At 38.7% G+C, this 19,707-nt stretch overlaps 1 protein-coding gene across 1 annotated transcript in view; it reads left to right on the top strand.

Moving 5' to 3' along the window:
• RFTN2 (raftlin family member 2) overlaps positions 1-19,707 on the top strand; it is a 66,590-nt gene that overhangs the window by 16,949 nt on the left and 29,934 nt on the right. The window contains exons 2-5 of the mRNA XM_005601665.4: positions 5,693-5,876; positions 7,367-7,481; positions 11,126-11,405; positions 13,568-13,771. Of these exons, the coding sequence (XP_005601722.2) occupies positions 5,693-5,876; positions 7,367-7,481; positions 11,126-11,405; positions 13,568-13,771 (783 nt within the window). The remainder of the gene's footprint in view (positions 1-5,692; positions 5,877-7,366; positions 7,482-11,125; positions 11,406-13,567; positions 13,772-19,707) is intronic.

Here is a 19,707-nt window from a genome sequence, read left to right as displayed (position 1 = left end):
TTAAGTGTATAGTTCAGAAGCATTCAGTATATACACATTGTTGTACAATCACCACCAGTATCCATCTCCAGATAGCATATAATCTTTAATGATGAAGGTGGTATTATAGAGCTAAAATAGTCGAATAATATTAGTTACTAACTGCTGAGCATCTGGTGAAAATACAAAATAATTGAAATATTTTCAAATATTCTATGTGCCGCTTTGAGCTCATTAAGTGCCTTTTGTGTGTTGGCTGCCGCATTGCTCCACGCTGGGATGGGGCAAGATCGCGGAGAACAGAGCATCAGGCTCCCTAAATTTCTCTGAACACTAACCCAGGCTCCGGGAGAGGGGACTTTTCCCAACCCTGATTTCTTGATTTCTAGGGTGTCCTTCCAAGAAATGGTGCCAGAGTAGACTAGGTTAGACAGCATAGGGCCTCACAGTGACTCCAACCAAGTCAGCAAGAGAAGCAAGGCCCATAGGATCCAGATCCCAAGGCCGCAGGCTCATTCTTGGCCTGTGATAAAGTCCTCTCCCAAATTTGTCTCCAGAATTCTCCCCAAGATGCAGCTAATTATACCCAATGTAGCTCTACCTCTTACTACTTTTTACCTCACTTTTTATGTGGTTTTTCCCACTGTAATATCATTAACTTAAGGAACATAAAGTGAGGGCTGAAGCTGGAGCCTTCTGAAGTGAATATGACCTTGAACTCTGCCTGGTTGGATTCACACTCGGTACTCGACCGCCTTCACTTATATGGTCAAAACAGTGACAATTCCACAACACCGCCTGTGTGTTCTTTCCCTGTGGTGTCTCTCTCCTACAAGGCCTGCATGACCTGTACAATTGGTCCTGAGTTTACTAAGCTAAACTTTTTTATTTCTGCTAGCTAATCTTGATGGTTTTCCCTCCTCTATGCAATAATTTTGCCTCTTAGTTTCCCTTATAAACAGTATTTTCAACTTAACATAATGACCTAAGGAAAATGCTACGCAGGGAAAGAGAAATAAGGTAGGTTCCTTGCCCTTATTAAGGGGTGATTAACTCAGGTTCAGGGAACAGGGAAGGAAATGAAGTCCTGGTGATATGAAACAGGATGCCAGGTTCGTGAACTCCAGTAGTTCAGGCCTGCCAAAGCAAGATGTACATGAAAAAGGATGACAAGAGTGAAGACTGAATACGTAGACCAGACTTTGAAGAGTCTTCTGTAGCATGCTAAAGCATTTCCATTTTCTACTATAAGCAATGATATGCATTAAAAGACTGCAGTTTTCTACTAGCAAGTCGAATACAACACATTAAAAGGATCATACACCATGATCAAGTGGTATTTATTCCAGGGATGCAGGGGTGGTTCAACATCCAGAAATCAATCAATGTGATACACCACATTAACAAAATGAAGAATAAAAATCACGTGATCATCTCAACAGATGCAGAGAAAGCATTTGACAAGATACAGCATCCATTTATGATAAAAACTCTGAATAAAATGGGTATAGAATGAAAGTACCTCAACATAATAAAGGCCATATATGACAAAGCCACAGCTAATACCATTCTCAATAGCAAAAAACTGAAAGCTGTCCCTTTAAGATCAGGAACCAGACAAGGATGCCCTCTTTCACCACTATTATTTAACATAGTATTAGAAGTCCTAGCCAGAGCAATCAGGTGAGAAAAAGAAACAAAAACAATCCAAATTGGAAAGAAAGAAGTAAAACTGTCACTACTAGCAGATGACATGATTTTATTTTTGGAAACCCTAAAAGAATCCACCAAAAAACTTTTAGAAATAATAAATGAATATGGTAAAGTTGCAGGATACACAATCAACATACACAAATCAGTTGCTTTTGTGTGTGTGTGTGTGAGGAAGTTTGGCCTGTAACTAACCCTGAGCTAATCCAATCCTTGCCTGTTTGCTTGAGGAAGATGGTCCCTGAGCTAACATCTATGCCAATCTTCCTCTACTTTGTATATGGGACACTGCCACAGCATGGCTTGATGAGCAGTGTGTAGGTCCATGCCTGGGATCTGAACAGGCAAACCCCAGGCCACCAAAGCAGAGTGCGTGAACTTAACCACTATACCACCGGGCTAGCCCCTCACTTGTGTTTTTATATACTAACAATGAAGTAGCAGAAAGAGAAGTTAAGAATACAATTCCATTTATAATTGCAACAAAAAGAATAAAATACCTAGGAATAAATTTAACCAAAGAGCTGAAAGACCTGTACACTGAAAACTATAAAATATTGTTAAAAGAAATTGAAAAAGACACAAAGGAATGGAAGGGTATTATGTGCTCTTGGATTGGAAGAATTAACATAGAAAATGTCCATACATCCTAAGCAATCTACAGATTCAGTGCAATCCCAATCTAAGATCCAATGACTTTTTTGTTGTTGTTTTGGTGAGGAAGATTGTCGCTGAGCTAAGATTTGTGCCAGTTTTCTTCTGTTTTGTATATGGGATGCCACCACAGCACAGCTTGATGAACAGTGCATAGGATCCCACTCTGTGAACCCTGGGGCCGTTATAGGAGAGTGCATGAATTTAACCACTACACTACCAGGCTGGCCCCTCCGATGACTTTTTAACAGAACTAGAACAAAGAATTCTAAAATTTATACGGAACAACAAAAGACACTGAATAGTGAAAGGAACCTTGAAGAAAAAGAACAAACTGGAGACGTCACACTCCCTGATTTCAAAATATACTACAAAGCCAGAGTAACCAAAACAGCATGGTACTGGCACAAAAACACACACACAGATCAATGGAACAGAATCGAGAGGTTAGAAATCAACCCACACATCTGTGGACAGCTAATTTTTGAGAAGGGAGCCAAGAACATACAATGGAGAAAAGAAAGTCTCTTCAATAAACGGTGTTGCGAAAACCGGACAGCAACATGCAAAAGAATGAAAGTAGATCATTATCTTACACCATATACAAAAATTAAGTCAAAATGGATTAAAGACTTGAATGTAAGACCTGACACCATGAAAATTCTAGAAGAAAACATAGGCAGTACACTCTTTGATATTGGTCTTAGCAGCATATTTTCAAGTACCATGTCTGACCTGGCAAGGGGAAGAAAAGAAAAAATAAAACAAATGGGACTACATCAAACTAAAAAGCTTCTACACAGCAAAGGAAACCATCAACAAAACAAAGACAACCTAAAAATTGGTAGAAGATATTTGCAAACCGTGTATCTGATAAGGGGTTATTATCCAAAATATATAAAAAACTCATACATCTTAACAACAAAAATCTAACAACCCAATTAAAAAATGGGCAAAAGATCTGAACAGACATTTCTCCAAAGAAGATAAACAGATAGCCAACAGACACATGAAAAGATACTCAACATAACTAATTATCTGGGAAATACAAATCAAAACTACAATGAGATATCACCTCATGCCCGTGACAATGCCTGTAATTAACAAGACAGGAAATAAAAAGTGTTGGAGAGGATGTGGAGAAAAGGGAACTCTCGTACACTGCTGGTGGGAGTGCAAACTGATGCAGCCACCATGGAAAACAGTATGGAGATTCCTCAAAAAATTAAGAATACAATTACCATATGATCCAGCTGTTCCACTGCTGAGTATTTATCCAAAGATCATGAAAACATAAATGCGTAAAGATATACTCACCCTTATGTTCGTTGCAGCATTATTCACAATAGCCAAGACTTGGAAGCAACCTAGGTGCCCATCAAGGGACGAATGGATAAAGAAGATGTGATATATATACATAATGGAATACTACTCAGCTATATAAAACAGACGAAATCTTGCCATTTGCAACAATATGGATGGACCTTGAGGGTATTATGCTAAGCGAAATAAGACAGAGGGAGAAGGTCAAATACCGCGTGATCTCACTTATAAATAGAAGCTAAAAACAACAACAAACAAACACATAGAGACAGAGATTGGATTGGTGGTTACCAGAGGGGAAGGGTGGAGGGCAGAGGGTGAAAGGTGATTAGGCACATGTATATGGTAATGAATGCTAATTAGTCTTTGGGTGGTGAACATGATGTAATCTACACAGAAATCTTAATATAGTGATGTACACCTGAAATTTATATAATGTTATAAACCAATGTTACCCCAATCAAAAAGAAAAGTAGAAAAAAATATAAAGCAAAGCTACTTTTATGGGGAAAAAAAGACTGCAATTTTCTTTAAAATTTTGTGGGATCAGTATATAGTTCTAAAAGTAAGTTTAGGTTGTGTTTCATTCCTTAGTCTTAACAGTTTATTCTATTTTATAGTTTTTCAGTTCCTTTGTTTGGAAATCAGGGTTGGAGTTAAAATACTAAAAAAAGTAAAACCAAATGAATCACAGAGGGATTGCCGCACACCCAGACAGAACTAGCCTGTTTTGCAATGAAACCCAGCTGTTTCTTCAAAGTCCAGGATCCTTCTCTTTGTTTTTATTCCTATTCATAATGATGAAGAAAATATATTGTAAATAGATTAGCCTAAATACAAAAGAGGATGAAAACTTGAGGAAATGGATTCGTCTTGGTTTATATAACTTTCCTATTGACCACTTTTTTTCCTTTGAGAAGTTGGCACGAATACCCACTAATGTGGATTTCTGTTCCATTAATGTAAGAGGATGTGGGGATTTCCTCTGCTCCTTCCTCCTTGTCTGCTTCTTAACCTCCTTCCTGTATTCAGGCCATTATCCGCCATTCTTTGCTGGACTCCACTGACCACACTGACAGGGGGTCAACAGTCAGCGCTGCCCGTACCTGGAATTAATTTCATATGTTTTGTTACTCAAAAGATAATCCAATTGGCAGGTCTGTTTTTAGATATTAATTCTTGATTGTTTTCCAGAAAAAGAGACATATTGTTACAGAAAATAAAGTTGTTTTTTAAATTAATACTGCTGGAACATTAAGAACATTTTCCCAAATAACACACCCCTTTCCTTGTACTAAAAACTGTACAGGTTGTACTTTTCCATACTCTCTACAGATTTGGCCTGCTTCAAAGGAGCAGTTCAACTGCACATCAAATTTGCATTTAAACTTCCTCTACATTTGGAATTTTTACTTATTAAAACGGACTTCTGGATAGCTTTACTTTTGAATTCTTTTACTTGAGCATTTATATAAGTGCCATAACAAATCATACTTTTAGTTTCCCAGAGAAACTTAGAACACAGTGCTTTTGAAGTGTAATTGCAAATAAGAAAGCACTTGACAATTCTTGCTTAATAAATACAATTTCTGCCATTTTTAATTTTTAGACTTGTATGAATTTTGTTCTTTAATTAAGCATTTCATCTTGTTCAGAATCATAAATCAATTAGCTCCTCAACTTAATATTGTTTCTCTTATGGATGTCTTCAATATCTATTAATGGAAATATAGTCACTCAAATGAAATCCTAAAAAATGAAGCTGCCTTAATTGAAAAAATATATATTATGGCATGTATTTCTACTTTAAGACATATTGATAATATTATATATCTACCAGTTCATAAGGTTATTTTTGCTTTTTCCCAAAATTTAGAAAATATATAATACGTGTTAGTGTAACTTTATTGGAGATGAAATCAGATAGAGATGTTTTCTATTCATTTGTATTATCACATGTAGCTAGAAATAACGTATAATTCAATTTTGTGACTATGCAAATTGCTCTTTGCTTTTGATGTTTCAGCTTCACCAAACCCAGAAGTCATCAAGATAAATTCAATTCTGGATATAGTTACAAAAGTGGAAGACTACTATCTTAAAGGATATATTGTTGGGGCTATTCATCCGGTTATACAACCTGTTGGGCAGCGAAAACACCTACCTGCCAGTTACCTGTACAGGGCGGTCCTATCACGCTTGAAATTAAGGTAAGCCTGGTGCTCAAGAAGATAGACACACTGAGAAGCTGTTGAGAGTGACGGTTTTCTTTGGCTGAAAGAAAAGAGACTTTGAACAAAGCGATGGAGAATAAAGGATAATTAGGGATTTTGGTTTCAGGCACATTTTCCAGCAATTGAACCTGGATTGAGAGAAGGAAACTTACACCTTCCTTAAAGCTCCTCATTGGTTTTAGCGCCTTGCAGACAAACAGACCCTAGGTGAGGATGTCAATGAACAAGGAGAACGGTCAATTGACTCCAGAAACCCCTGGAAGCTCCTGGCAGCTTCCACAGGGGAGGGGGTAGCAGTTAGCTGCAAGTCTTATCACTGGCCTAAGACAGCTGCCTGGGCCAATGAGTCCACTTTCACTGAGCGTTCTTTTGAACTGTGCTACGTTGTTTTATTAATAATAGCAACAGAAACTATCTCTACCTTCTAAAACTTTTATAGCAGAAAGGTCTACGTGCCAAGTTCTCACCAATTGGATAGACCTCTTATCAGCTTTTTCCAAAACATAGGATGTAAAAGCCATCCATTTTGGTTTATTTTTTAAACCTTTTTTAATAGCTGCTTTCCCAAACAACACTGCAACCATTTTGCCAGCCTAGCTTGTAAGTTTGACTGTTTTTAAAGTACTGTTGCTCTTTCCAATGAAGAATGAAAATAACTAGACCAATGTCTTTGATTAACACATTAAATTTTTTTACACAACTCTTCAACTGTATTAAAACCATCTCAAAGACCCGGGTAAAAACTGTGTTTTCTCCTTATGGTGATGGACTAATAATCAATGACTAACTCTGAAAGGGCTAAGCAGAGAAGGAAAAAGTGAAATAAGAGGAAAAGAGAGAAAATGGGAAAATTGAAAAAAAGACAGGGCTTTAAAAAATCCCGGGTGTGCCTTCAGGGACACTGGGTGACGTCTGGAGGGGGAGTATGGGCTTCAGCTTCCACAGTGATGCCCCGTCAGATCCTCCCTGGTTCAAGCAGTACTGAGGAAACGTGCCGTTTGTCCCACAGCGGTAACGCGGATGTCCTAATTACAAACAGACTTCAGACAGACTTCTCGGTGCCCTGACAAGGCTAAGAAGAAGCCAAGGGTGAAAAGAAGAAAAAGAAAAAAGACAATATTTATCTGCATTGAAATAGGATTTTTACTTGGGCTTTTGTACAATAATGAGGTATAATAGTGATCTAAAATCATTTCCCCTAACTTTTATTAAAACAACAGATGTGAAGTTTTTCTTTCATATTAAATTAGAAATTAAATTAATAGAGGTTTAAATTGAGGAAATTTAAATTAATAGAAATTACTGTTTTTCTGGTATTTTTACACAAGAAGACAACCATTAGGCTTGCAATAACAAAAAAATGATTGCCTTGACCTTGTTTGTGAGTTGCATATTCGTTTTCACATGAGCATATTAGCTGAAAATCAACAATTGGCTTCCAACCCTCAACATACTCTCTCTTACAGCCCGAAGCATTCGGCAGCACCCAGCGGACAGAGACGCCCAAGGCTTGTGATTGACGAATGTCCTCTAACTTATGAGACTCAAACAAACGATGGAGTGAAAGAACTGATAGAAAAGGTACGAAACGTGTACATTTTTTCATGGGATATTGAGAAATATTTGGTATTTCTTCCTCATTAATTCCCTTTCTTACGTTAAAAAGAACAGGGAGATGTTAAGCGAAATAAGCCAGTCAGAGAAAGACGAACTCTATATGACTCCACTCATAGGTGGAAGTTAGTATATTGATAAGGAGATCTGATCGGTGGTTACCAGGGAAAAGGGGGGGTGGGGGGAGGGCACAAAGGGGGAAGTGGTGTACCCACAACATGACTAACAAAAATGTACAACTGAAATCTCACAAGGTTGTAATCTATCATAACATTAATAAAAATAAAAAAAAGAACAGGGAGATGATAAATGACTTATTCTATTAGAATTTAAAATATATTGAAGCACAATTTGGTATACCGAATCATACAGAGTTCAAAACAGAAATACAGGCCAACAAAACAAAGTGGAAGTGCCAGAAATAAATTTATACACATATAAGAAGTTGCATTACAAACCTGATGAAGTAAATGGGGGGAAGAACCATTACTTAAGGGGTGCTGCTGGAAGCGTGGGAGTTTTCTGTAGAAATGGACTCCACACAGTACAAATGAGACCAAGAGGTAATTTTTTTTTAAGTATAAAAAATGTGAAAGAAAATGAAAAAGTAGACATATTATATTTTAAATAGATTGAGGCATTTGAGTTCGAGTTTATAAATACAATTTATATACTAAGAAAACTAAGCTTAAGAGAATAGAATCAGGGGGACTCTGCAAAACATGTGTCCCATGGGACCTTCATTTTCAGCATATATGGGAAATGAGTACAAATGCCTGAGAATGATGTTTAGTCTTGAATGGACAGACAGGATCCATGGACAGCTAATACCAAAGGAAACACAAATAATAAAGAGACGTTTAGCAAAAGGCTCAACCTAACTAGCAATTTTTAACATAAATAAAAACTGAGAATTAATACTTCACCAGTATTAATTGAGAAATTAAACTGAAAGTATTAAATCCAGTGTTGGAAGAGCTTTAAGAAAACTTTCATATATTACAGCTGATGTTGTAATAAATTAGTACAGTATTCTTGAATATCACTTTGTTAATAAAAATCATAAATCCCATCTTATTTTGTGAACCAGTAATTGTCCCTTTAGGAATCTATTCCAAGAAATTAATTGAAAAGGGGAAAAGTCATTTTTATACAAAGACATTTTAATCAACAGTGAATAAGAGGCCAAATTCTCAATAATTGGAAAACTGAGGAGGCAATGCTATACGAGTCCATGGAGTACTTTATGGGCGTTAAACGCGACAACTACAGTGTCAAGATAGACAAGTCTATATAACGTAACTTAACAGAAACTTAATGAAAAATTGAACACTATGTGTATAGTGATTAAGACCAAGAAAAAAATGGACATTCATAAGTATTCTAAATTGATTGGATTTTATGGTGAAAGTTTTTTTTAGTTGCGTTGACATTCTTTTAAGGTTTTAGCTTTTATTTAAATGAGTACAGCCAAAAACCTAAGGCATTTCCTTGCAAGTAAGAAACTATGAAACGCAGTCACTGTTTCCATTGTTGTTCCCAAGCCTTAAGTGACCAGGCAGGATTATCTCTGGTTTGTATGTAGCCAGATATAGCTCCTAATGATATTTCCTATTTGGGTATAAAGTCACCATTCAACATGGTTTTTCAGGAACAGTCTTTGAGACTAGATTTTTATAAACAAGGTACACATGCTGTTTACTACTCCTATTCTGGGAAATTTCTATTTTTTTTCTGGGAATAAATTCACTCCAGAAAATTTCTTTTGAAAGCAAAAATATAACTATTAATTTAGTCTTAATAGATCACCATCAGAGCCCTTGTTTTGCATTTGACTTCCTGGACACAGCTGAAAATCTATTTAAACAGGAAGGTACTGTTACTTCAGCAATTAGAGTAATGGGGTTATTTCATGGAGAGAAAAGCTTCAGGAAACACAGCACATGAAGTATCTGAAATTATGTGTGAACAGAGCAAAAGATGAATGTCGCATGTTATTTTTGAATGGCTGCCTTAGATAAAGAGTTGATTCTTGAACAGCTAGATTTTGTCATTTTAATATTATATCAATGTTTGCTCTATTTTTAAAATTAGGTTTACAAGTGTTTTTCAGGATTTTTAAATAAAAATAACATTAAAAAATATCAATCTTCCAACTTAAAAAATGGAAAAACACTGATACTCTACTTGTTACTAGACTTTTCCAGATAAAACGCTCCAGTAGTAGAAAAAACCTCCTGCACTTTTTTACCCAAATCAACTCATAAGACATAGAGAAAGCAATGGCAATAAATGTACTCGTCTCCACCTGCAGAATGCCATGCCTCTTTACCACCTCCCTCTCCTCTCCCAGGACACCTTATCTAAAGGACAATTTGTGGTTATTTTTGAGGCTTTGTGCATTGTTACAATTTCAATATCTTAATTCGTAGGAGTAAATGATACTGTATTGGCATAGTCCTTTGTCCTAGCTCTACACACCCACACCCTCTGTCCTCCTCAGAACTCTCCTCCTCGTCCACTGCAGCTGAGGGCGCTGCCCCCTTTGATTGGACGTTGCTCAGTTCTTCCTGGCTTTTTCATTCCATTTCATTTCTGACTACAGGTGTTTGCATTTGCAACCTCCGTCATAACTCTTTCTTCCCCTCCCACGTAACGCTTAAAACATTTAATTTAAATGTTTAAAACAGTCACCCTATAAAAGACATTGCTATTTCTTCATTTTAACTTATTTAACAAGTACGGATAGAGCACTTATAGGTACAAAACATCACAATACAAAAATGAATAGGACACAGACTCTGCCCTGAAAAGAGTTGCCATTTTAAACAGAGAAGAAAGACATGGCCACAGAAAGAAGAAAGAAATGAAGCAAAAGAAGAGAAAGGGAAAAGCGGTAGGTGTGAAAGTAACCACTCTTAAGGCCTCAGATTATTTCACGGGCACTAAGTCATGTGCTTCTGAGTCCTAGTCTTTAACGGGAAGGATTGGATCTCATCACGTGCATTTGGCCCAGATGGGAGACAATGTCATCAAGATGTAAGCAGACCAGGAAGCTTCCTACGAGTGGTAGCATGAACTCGGCTTATGCATTATACCTACACATTTGTCAAGGATTACTTTTAACATCTTTCTTTACCCCCATCAAGCAAACAATGCTGTATGTTTTTTGCTTCTAAATTAATGTCTCTTTTTTATTAATTAAGATGTATTTGGTAAGGTTATTTTTGAGGATTTCTTGGAATAGTTTTTAATTTTACTTGAATGGGAGAGACCGTTCTTAACAGGTCTGCAAAAATCATGCTATAGAATTATTAGTTCTTCTCCAATAGCAAAACTTTGAAGAAAAATATGATTCCTGTTTTCATAATTTCTAAAATGTATTCTAAACATAATTTCTCTTTGAAGAAATTATGATAGTAGTGTGACATAGTCTTAGGAGTAGTGCTATGTTGGAGGTTATTAATTTGTTTATGAATGGGTCTTCAGTTACTGATCCGATTTATTCCTTCCTCTAATAGATTTCCTTGATAAGCCTAAAGGTTAATTGATAAAGTAATCAATGTAAATGAATTTTACATTTTGTTCTACCATCTCCTTTTATACCTCAGATTAATGTAGCTGCTAAACGAGGAATGAAATTTGTTGGATTCCTATCACAGCATTATCCACCACTTAAACTCTGCAACGGAACCAACCACGATGGAGACGTAGAATCAACACTAGATGTGAGACACAGTTCAGATGAAAACTGCAAAAGCTGGAATGAAGGAACGTTAAGTGGGCAATCGTCTGAAAGTGGAATTGAGGAAGAACTTCATCATGAAAGTGGACAGTGTCAAATGGAACGAGATGGAAGCCCTGGTTCCTCTAAATCAAGAAAGGGAGAAGGTAATAGTCAAGATGAGTAGAATTAGAATATGTATTAATTTAAATTTAGCAAAAATACATTTTTGAAGTTTTTTTAGAAATATGAGGCAGAGTAAATTTCTAAAGATTATAAAGACTGAATACATTAATATAAACTTGTCGTGATTTTTAAAAAATTATTACAGCCAGAAATAAGGCAGGGCAGTTTTTCAAAAGGTTGTCCCTGGCGTGGTCATTCACTGCCATCCACATAATGAAACTATGTGTTGAAAATTGGTTTCCATTTAGTCATTCACCAGCTCCCCTGTAAAATGGAGGCTGGGCATGTGTACCAACACAGTGATTGTATAAAGAAAGCTTTTTGATTTATGTTTGTCCTTATAAACAGTGTGTGAGAATTTTAGTTTTGGCCTTTCCCATTTCATGGATGGTTTTCACCTTTGAAGTTAATTGCCTTTCTTTGATCATCAATTAGAATATGAAAATACACATCATTGTGAAACAATTAGTATAACAATAGTGCCTGCATCCTAAAATAACTTTAAACAATAGTTTTATTCTTCTTTGCCAACCAGCAAGTCTTCCCAAGAAATCGAGAGTATTTTTTCATGTATTTTGGACTGTTCAAAGTTTTCTGATACCTTTACGGGCATGCTTTAAAAAGCACTATTAGAGAAAATCAAAGACTACGTACACCTTAGAGTTAAGCGCTCTGCAGTCACACTGCCTGAGTTTCTTGATGGAGAGGGAGTTGTTGTGAGAAGTAGATAAGAGATGTCCATAAAGCACTGAGCCCAGTGCCTGGCACACAGTATACTCTGTATTAAGTTAGCTACTATTTACTGATCCTTTGATCAGTGTTGGTGCTGAAGCTGCACATGCCCATGGCACTGGCTTCCTGGGTTGTGGTGAGATATGCTCAACATCCTATATAGGCAGAGACATTTGACCATGGCCAGCACAGTCTCCTTCAGAAAGAACCAGGAGCATTTCCCATCTCACCCACCCTCACCACCACCCTCCCATTTTTCATCAGTTCCCTAGCTAACGACCACCCTGATTTTCCTGCAGCGTACAAACTTTGGGAATGTAAAGTGAACGAGAATTGTTGGAGCTGTGGTCAGACAGCTATTTACAGTCTTCCACCCACTGCTACCTTCAAGCTCCTGCTGGTTCCATCCAGACTTTGATTAGATCAGGAGTCTATTTCCAGTCCTTTGAGTTCTAAATCTAGTATGCCACCTAGTTAATTTAATCACCAATCTTTAGGTTCCACTTTCCAAATCATTTATTTTTAAATCATATACTTGTTAATAACTTTTATACAGCAGTGATTGTTAACTTTGGGTGTGGGAGTGTGGGGGAGACACACGGAAAATACCTCTTGAAGACTCTGGTGAAATCCATGGAGACTCAACCCAGAAAAAAGCACATAACACACACACTCAAACACTTTTATCTGTAATATGAGTGGTGTTAGACTTCCTAAAACACACCCATAGATGTGGGTTCATAGACCCCGCAAGTTAAGAATTTGCCAACTTATAGTAAAGTAGAAGATGAATGACCCAGCGATTCCATGTCTAAGTGTATATTCTAGAGTCATTCTCACGTATTTGTCCAAGGAGACATGAATAACGTCTGTCATAACCAAAATTTGAAAATAATGTTTGTGTCCATCAACAGGAGAAGAGTAAACTGGAATACTATGTAGCAGTTAAACTAAACGAATAAGAGCTATATGTGTTAATTATGCTTCAAAACATAATGCTGAACAAGAAAATCAAGTTATAGGTTAATGTATACAGTATGATATCATTTTTAAAAAGTTTTTTAAACTGTAAAATGTATATCATTTATGGGTATATAAATGTGTTTTGAAAGAATAAAGACTTGCATGAGAATGGTAAACACCAAATTCATTATAGTAACTATTTCTGGAGAATAGGATGAGGGAAGACTTCTCATTGAACCTCAAATACATCCACTTTTCATTTCCTTGAAAAAAGTCTGAAGCAACATGGCACAATGTCAACGTTTAATAAAGCTGAGTAGTGGGTCATTTTTATTATCTATGCTTCTTTACATGCTTGAAATTGTGATTAATAAAAAAAATTTTTTTAATTCTTTCAGCACAATTATGGTTTTTCCCTTTTTTCTTCCTTCTGAATGCCCCTTCTCAGATAACAAGTTGTATATAGTCTTCAATGTTTTTGATGATGAATCAAGCTGCTGGACCTATCAGGAAGGCATCCTGTCAATGAAAGTAACAAGAAAAGGATCTGTGATTAGTACCCTTGATGCTGATTGGCTGGAGTTAACTACGTTTTATTATAAACAAGGCTTGTCTTTAATAGATTCTTTTGTATGCTGGGAAGCATCTAAAGGTAAGTTTTATATTATGATATATTGATATCTAAAGAATTTGACATTGTTTCAGAGTTGGTGGAAATGTTTTTGCCTCTCAGTTTGTATGGCTGAAAGGAAAGATATTATTCTTAAGGAAACAGATTCCAATTCTTGTATAGCTATAGCTTTAATTTAAAAGCTTAACCATCCTGTGTGGTAGAATTATAATGTAATGTTTGTGGTTGTGTTGTAACTGTCAGGAATAAACAAACCACCGTGTGATTGACAAGTAGGATTTTCCAGATAAGATCTACTACAACAGCCCAATCAGCAGGCGTAGGATAGCATTTGACAGTTATTATTCAAATTTGTTACGCTATCCCAATTTTGGACACTATGGACCATGTAGTCCAGTCTATACCTGACTCATTCTGTAATTTGTATAGAAAAGTCATCTTTGGTTCAGAAAATGATATTGACCCTATATTTATTATTTCTGCTTTCCCCTCATCTGTCATTTTCTCTAGCCTTCCCCTTTTGTTACAATGGGATATGTAATCATTCATGTCTATGACAAAAACAAACAAAACTTTCCAAAAATGACTTTCTAGGGAAAATGATTTTAAAAAGAGATTAATACTAAAAGAAAATAAAAATAGAAAGTAAGGAGACTGGAAAAAATGCATTAGCAAGGATGGAGGTTATGAAAATCAGGATAATTAGGGGCCTTAACTCAATGAAGTTAGAGGAAAGAATTGAAAAAGCAATAAGATGGGATGCCAATATACCTTATTATCTTTAAAACAGCCTAGTGATACCTTTAAAATACAGCTAAACACTTTGGATGATTATTTAAAATTATCAAGAGTCATGTTCCAATAGGTCCCTTCAACTAGCACCGAAAAATAAGGTGCTAGCCCACTGGAGCCCCCAGAAATGCAGCGCCCTGCGTGGTGCTTGGCGATAGCAGCTGCTCAGTAATTAGTTCTCAGTCTTTTTGGTTCTTGGAAACTTCCTCCAGCTTGATCCTTTATGGAAACAGCAAGGTCTAGCAGGAGGAGCAGGGACTTGAGGATCAGACAGACCAGGATTTACAGCCTGTGTCCTCTACTTGTTGGCTGTGTGATCTGGGCAAGCTGAGTGCATGGAGCCTCAGTTTCCTACCAAAGGGGGATAAAAACACTCCACCTCTATTGTCGGAATTTAATAAGACAGAGTGTGTGCAAAGTGACTCCCCAAGTGCCGCCCACCGTCGGAGTTCATTTTCTGGTGTCGCTTTCTTCCCTGCAACTTGTTACGTGCAGTTACCTACTTTCAGTACGGATCGCCCATTTGGAGGTCACCCCTGCTTGGTGTAGTTCTCTCTCTGTCTCCTCTTTCTCTTTCTCTACCCTCCAAAGAGTCTAAGTTGGAGCCATTTCAGAGTTTCTGTTGTGACTCACTGCTGAAGGAAAAACGAAAAATGCTCCTTTCACAATCTCTTTCGGGCGTCCCTGCCTTGGGCCTTGCCTGATGAAAATAAAATTAGCCACAGCAGTTGCCAGTCAGAGGCTCTGTGGGGCTTTTGTTCTTAAAGCCTCAGAAGCTATTTAGAGAGCCCAGGGGAGAATCTCGCCCTCCCAGCAGCTCCGGAATGTCTCGTTAGACATTTTACACTGCAGGCCACGCCAAGCCCCTAACGAGCTGCTGCGGCCTGTGGGGTCTGGCAAACGGGTGTGTCACTCGGGACTTTCCTGGGAGTACACGGGAAGCTGCAGACGGGAAATTGTGACCATGCCTGTGTGGCTGTGAGAAGCAAGTCAGAGGAAGCAAGGCTGAGCCGGGCGCTTTGTTCCGGGGCGTTTGATGCCTGACATCTAAAGCCCTTTGGGGACAATGCCTATTTTGTTTTGTCTTGCTTCCAGCCTCTTCCAAAATATTGTCAGCAGTCAGCCCACCACGAGGAATAGAGGTACAAATCCAGACATTGCCCTGAATTAAATAGATTACTTCACAAATTTCATTTTATAAAATGTCTTCCTCCAGAAACAGAGAGGGAAAAAAACTTTTTAAAAGTTTTCTCCTTCGATAAGGCCATGGTGGGAAAGTTGTAAGGTCTGTGAAATTCCTCTTCAGTGTCCTTTCCCACCCACCCTCAAAGTCTTTTCTGCTTTGAAGAGCCCCATGGGGGAGGCCCTCTTGCTGTTCCTTGCAGCTGAGGTTCGCACTGCAGTGGCCTCCTGTTCTTGACCTTCTCCAGCATTGCTGGGCCTTCACCAAACTGCTCCTCAGCCAGATTCACTGCACACTTACAAGGGTCTGGGGCTGTATGGCAAAAACCTCCGAATGGACCCAGGAGAGCCTACAAGAGGCTGACCCAATTGAGCCAACATAGACAAAACACTGTACTCTACCAGAATATGTAGCGATCCAGTGGGCCGCTGACATGGGATAAGACGAGCTGCTTTGCCAGCTGGTACAACACACACACATGCACACACACATACGCAAACACCCTTGAGGTTCCCACACTTCACCAGACTACAAATGCCCCATCACCTCAGAGCATAGTCTCTTCCCACCTTTAGTATACCCACATCTTAAAAACCTACATTCTGGTATTTTTAAGAATTCTTTTCAGACTTCACTTGATATTCATTTCAATCTCTTCATTGCTGTAAAGATGCTTGTGTGGAGCTGGCAGGGGAGATACATCAGAATGAGGAGTGGGGTGGAATAATGACATGGAAACATATATTTATTCATTTCACATATGTATTTCTGCCAAGCACTGTGCCAGCCACTGGGTTGACAATGCTAAGCAAAATGGACAACTTCCCTACTCTCAAAAAGCTAGCCATGTGGCACCAGGCAGTCAGGCAGTAACAGTGTCAAACCGTGTATGCCTAATTTCAAAATTGAGAAAGGTGTTGACACATTACCCACAGGACATTGTAAGGAGAGGAAGAGGGAAGATCCCAATTACAGGTGTGCTCAGGGGGTCCCCTCTGACAGGTGACAGTCCCGCTGAGAATGGAAAGCTGGAAAGGAGCTGGCACACGAGAGCCAGAAGTAGACTGTTCCAGGCAAAAGAAATACCCCTAAATGGAGAAAAACTCTAGGACAGGAAAAAGGAACTGTGAAAAAGTCTGTGTCACTGGAGCAGGGCATGCAAGACAGAATGGCTCCAGACAAGGTGGGGGAGAGAAGCAGCAGCCACTCCATGCAGAGTCTCACAATAGAAATGATGCGACAGGGGCGACCAGGCGTTTGTACTTACCACGTGCCTGCGTTGTTCTAAGCACTCTGCGTTTATTAACTCATGTAATCCCCACAGCAACAGGGGTGTAGATGTGATTATTCCCCTTGTACAGATGAGGAAACTGAGGCATGGAGATATTAATTAGTGTGCCCAGGTTAATGCAACTAGAAAATGTAGGGGGAGGCACCTAGGTGTAGTGTGTGCTCTTAACCAACTTGCCATCCTGCCAGGATTTTTATCCCAAGTCATTCCATGAAGATTTAAAGAAGGAATTATGACCTGACCAGCATTTTTAAAAGGACTTCTTTGGCCTCATTTTGGGAAGTGGATCATAGAGGGCAGAGTGGAAGTGGGGAGGCTGTTGCAGTGATGCACAGAGAGAGGACTGTGGAGATAGACAGAGGTCAGCAGGCTGATATTCGTTTTGGAGACAGAATGTTCATGAACGAGATTCCATATGAGCTTGCCCTCCACTTCTCAGAGATGGTCCTGGGCCCACCTTGGGCCATTTAATGCCAAAAATGACGCATGGACCAAACAATCTAAAGTGGAATGTTACCTTTTCCCGGGATGTCAATGCCATATCTAGCTGAAGTGACTGTGTAAGAGCACACGTGCAGACAAGGAAACCTTTCCCTGGGAATCCTTCAAGCTTGTGTGTCTCAAACCAGCGCCCAAGCACCCGAGGGGCATGCAGCCTTGTGCCAGGGAGGCCACAAGTTCACAGGACAGACTTCTTCCTAGAGTGTCAGTATTACTTTAAGATTGGGGGATGGGAATAAGGCAGAGGGGAGAACATGACTTTTTTACATTATATGAATATATTTGGAAAGAATGCAAAGTTTGTGTGGATTTTTAAGATATAACAGACTTTAAAAAAACTTACTGCTGCCACAAATCACTTCAAACTGCGCCTGGAGACCGTCCTTCAATGACACAACTGTACTTTCCTTTGCTATTGCTGGTATTTGACTAAAACAACTTTTTTTGAGAAGCAGTGGTTCAGGCCAAAATTTGGTAACTTTTTCATATTATGCACACATAGAAAATGGTAGTACTGGTGGGCGCATGGTTAAGTGGATAAAGCCACTCTGGGCAGGAGGGGGCGCCCTGCATCTTGGCACACCTACAACCGTTCTCAGCGCACCAATGGGCCAAGGCACACTGGAAGCCCTGGGCTATGTACTCTGAAGAGGTAACTCAGTTCAGGGGCAGTTACTAAGTGATTGTTCAGAATTACCACCTCAGCTCATTACCTGGAAGACTTGACACATTGAGGACCCAAGGGTCACTCCCCGTGAGACCTTGCCTGCCACCCTCCCTAGCTGCCACTTCTATTAGGGAAGACTTCTCAAGAGATCTGAGTACTCCCTCCTGTGGAAGTCTCAGTCCGCTGTGGCTCTAGGGGCTGAAATAGGCCCTAAGAAAGCTAGCCAGGGGCCCTGGGGAGTTCTAAAGTGAGAAGGAAGGACTGCTCTTTTTTTTTTTTTTTTAGTTGTTTTACTCATTGCAGATTGTTTTTTTAGATTTTTTATTTTTTATTTATTTTTTATTTTTCCTTCTCCCCAAAGCCCCCCAGTATGTAGTTGTATATTTTAGTTGTGGGTCCTTCTAGTTGTGGCATGTGGGATGCCGCCTCAGCATGGCCTAATGAGCAGTGCCATGTCCACACCCAGAATCCAAACCGGAGAATCCCTGGGCCGCCGAAGCCAGAGCATACGAACTTAACCACTCAGCCACGGTCTGCTCTTAATTGAAGTATAAAATACATGTAGTAGAGTACATTAATCCTGTGTGTACAGCTGAATAGAGCACAAACGTTCAAGATCGAGAACATTTCCTTATGTGTCCATTATAGCTCAATAAAGCTGGAAAAAATCTTATGTCAATCATAGCTCCATAAAGCCGGAGGGAAAAAAAAGAAATGCAAAGAAAAAAGTACAGAACACTTCCAGCATCGCAGAAGACCTCCTCCTGACCCTTCCCAGTCAACTCTCCCACCCGGAGACGAGCGCTATTCTGCGTCTCATCACCATGGGTTAACTTTGCCTGTTCTTGAACTTCTCGTGGGTTGAAGTATACCATATATACTCTTTCGTGTCTGGCTTCTTTTGTTTAACACAGTCTCTCTGAAATTCCTCCGTGTTGTTGCATAACAGTGAGTCTTTCTTTTTGTTCTTGTGTAGTATCACGTTGATGAGTCCACCACACGTTCAGTCTTTTAAACCAAAAGACGTTTACAAGTACTAGGGTACCTCAATATTCAGAACAACAAAACAGACACAGAGCCACAAAACCCGGGGTTCTTACATTGTCTAATCCCAAAGTAAATAAGAGGCAGATTATAATTAACTACGTGATTATCACAGTACATAATTATTTTCTAAATTCACACTCCCATTCTGAAAAAGGATGTGGGGAACATACAGTTTTAGAGATGGTCTTCGGATGCTCTAAACTTACAACCAGAAACAGATTTAATTCCTCTGGTCACTTTGTCGTGACAGTGGACGAGTACATTCAAAGGAAGTGGGACATACGCTGTAATTAGAAAACCATTTCCATCTAGTAAATTCAACTTTATGGGTTTGTGGGAACCACTCTGAACAGTGTAAATTCTTCATGATATTCTGCCCTAATTGTAAATGATGTAAAAATAGTAATAATGGTGATGATCATTTTTCTCTTAATGTTTATAGCCTATTAAATAAAAATTAAAACTGAAAATTACAT

Source organism: Equus caballus, chromosome 18 (genome assembly GCF_041296265.1).
Source record: "Equus caballus isolate H_3958 breed thoroughbred chromosome 18, TB-T2T, whole genome shotgun sequence".
In the NCBI taxonomy this organism is placed as follows: Eukaryota; Metazoa; Chordata; class Mammalia; order Perissodactyla; family Equidae; genus Equus; species Equus caballus.
Note: the sequence above shows the minus strand (reverse complement) of the source record. Positions and strands in the feature narration are given on the sequence as shown.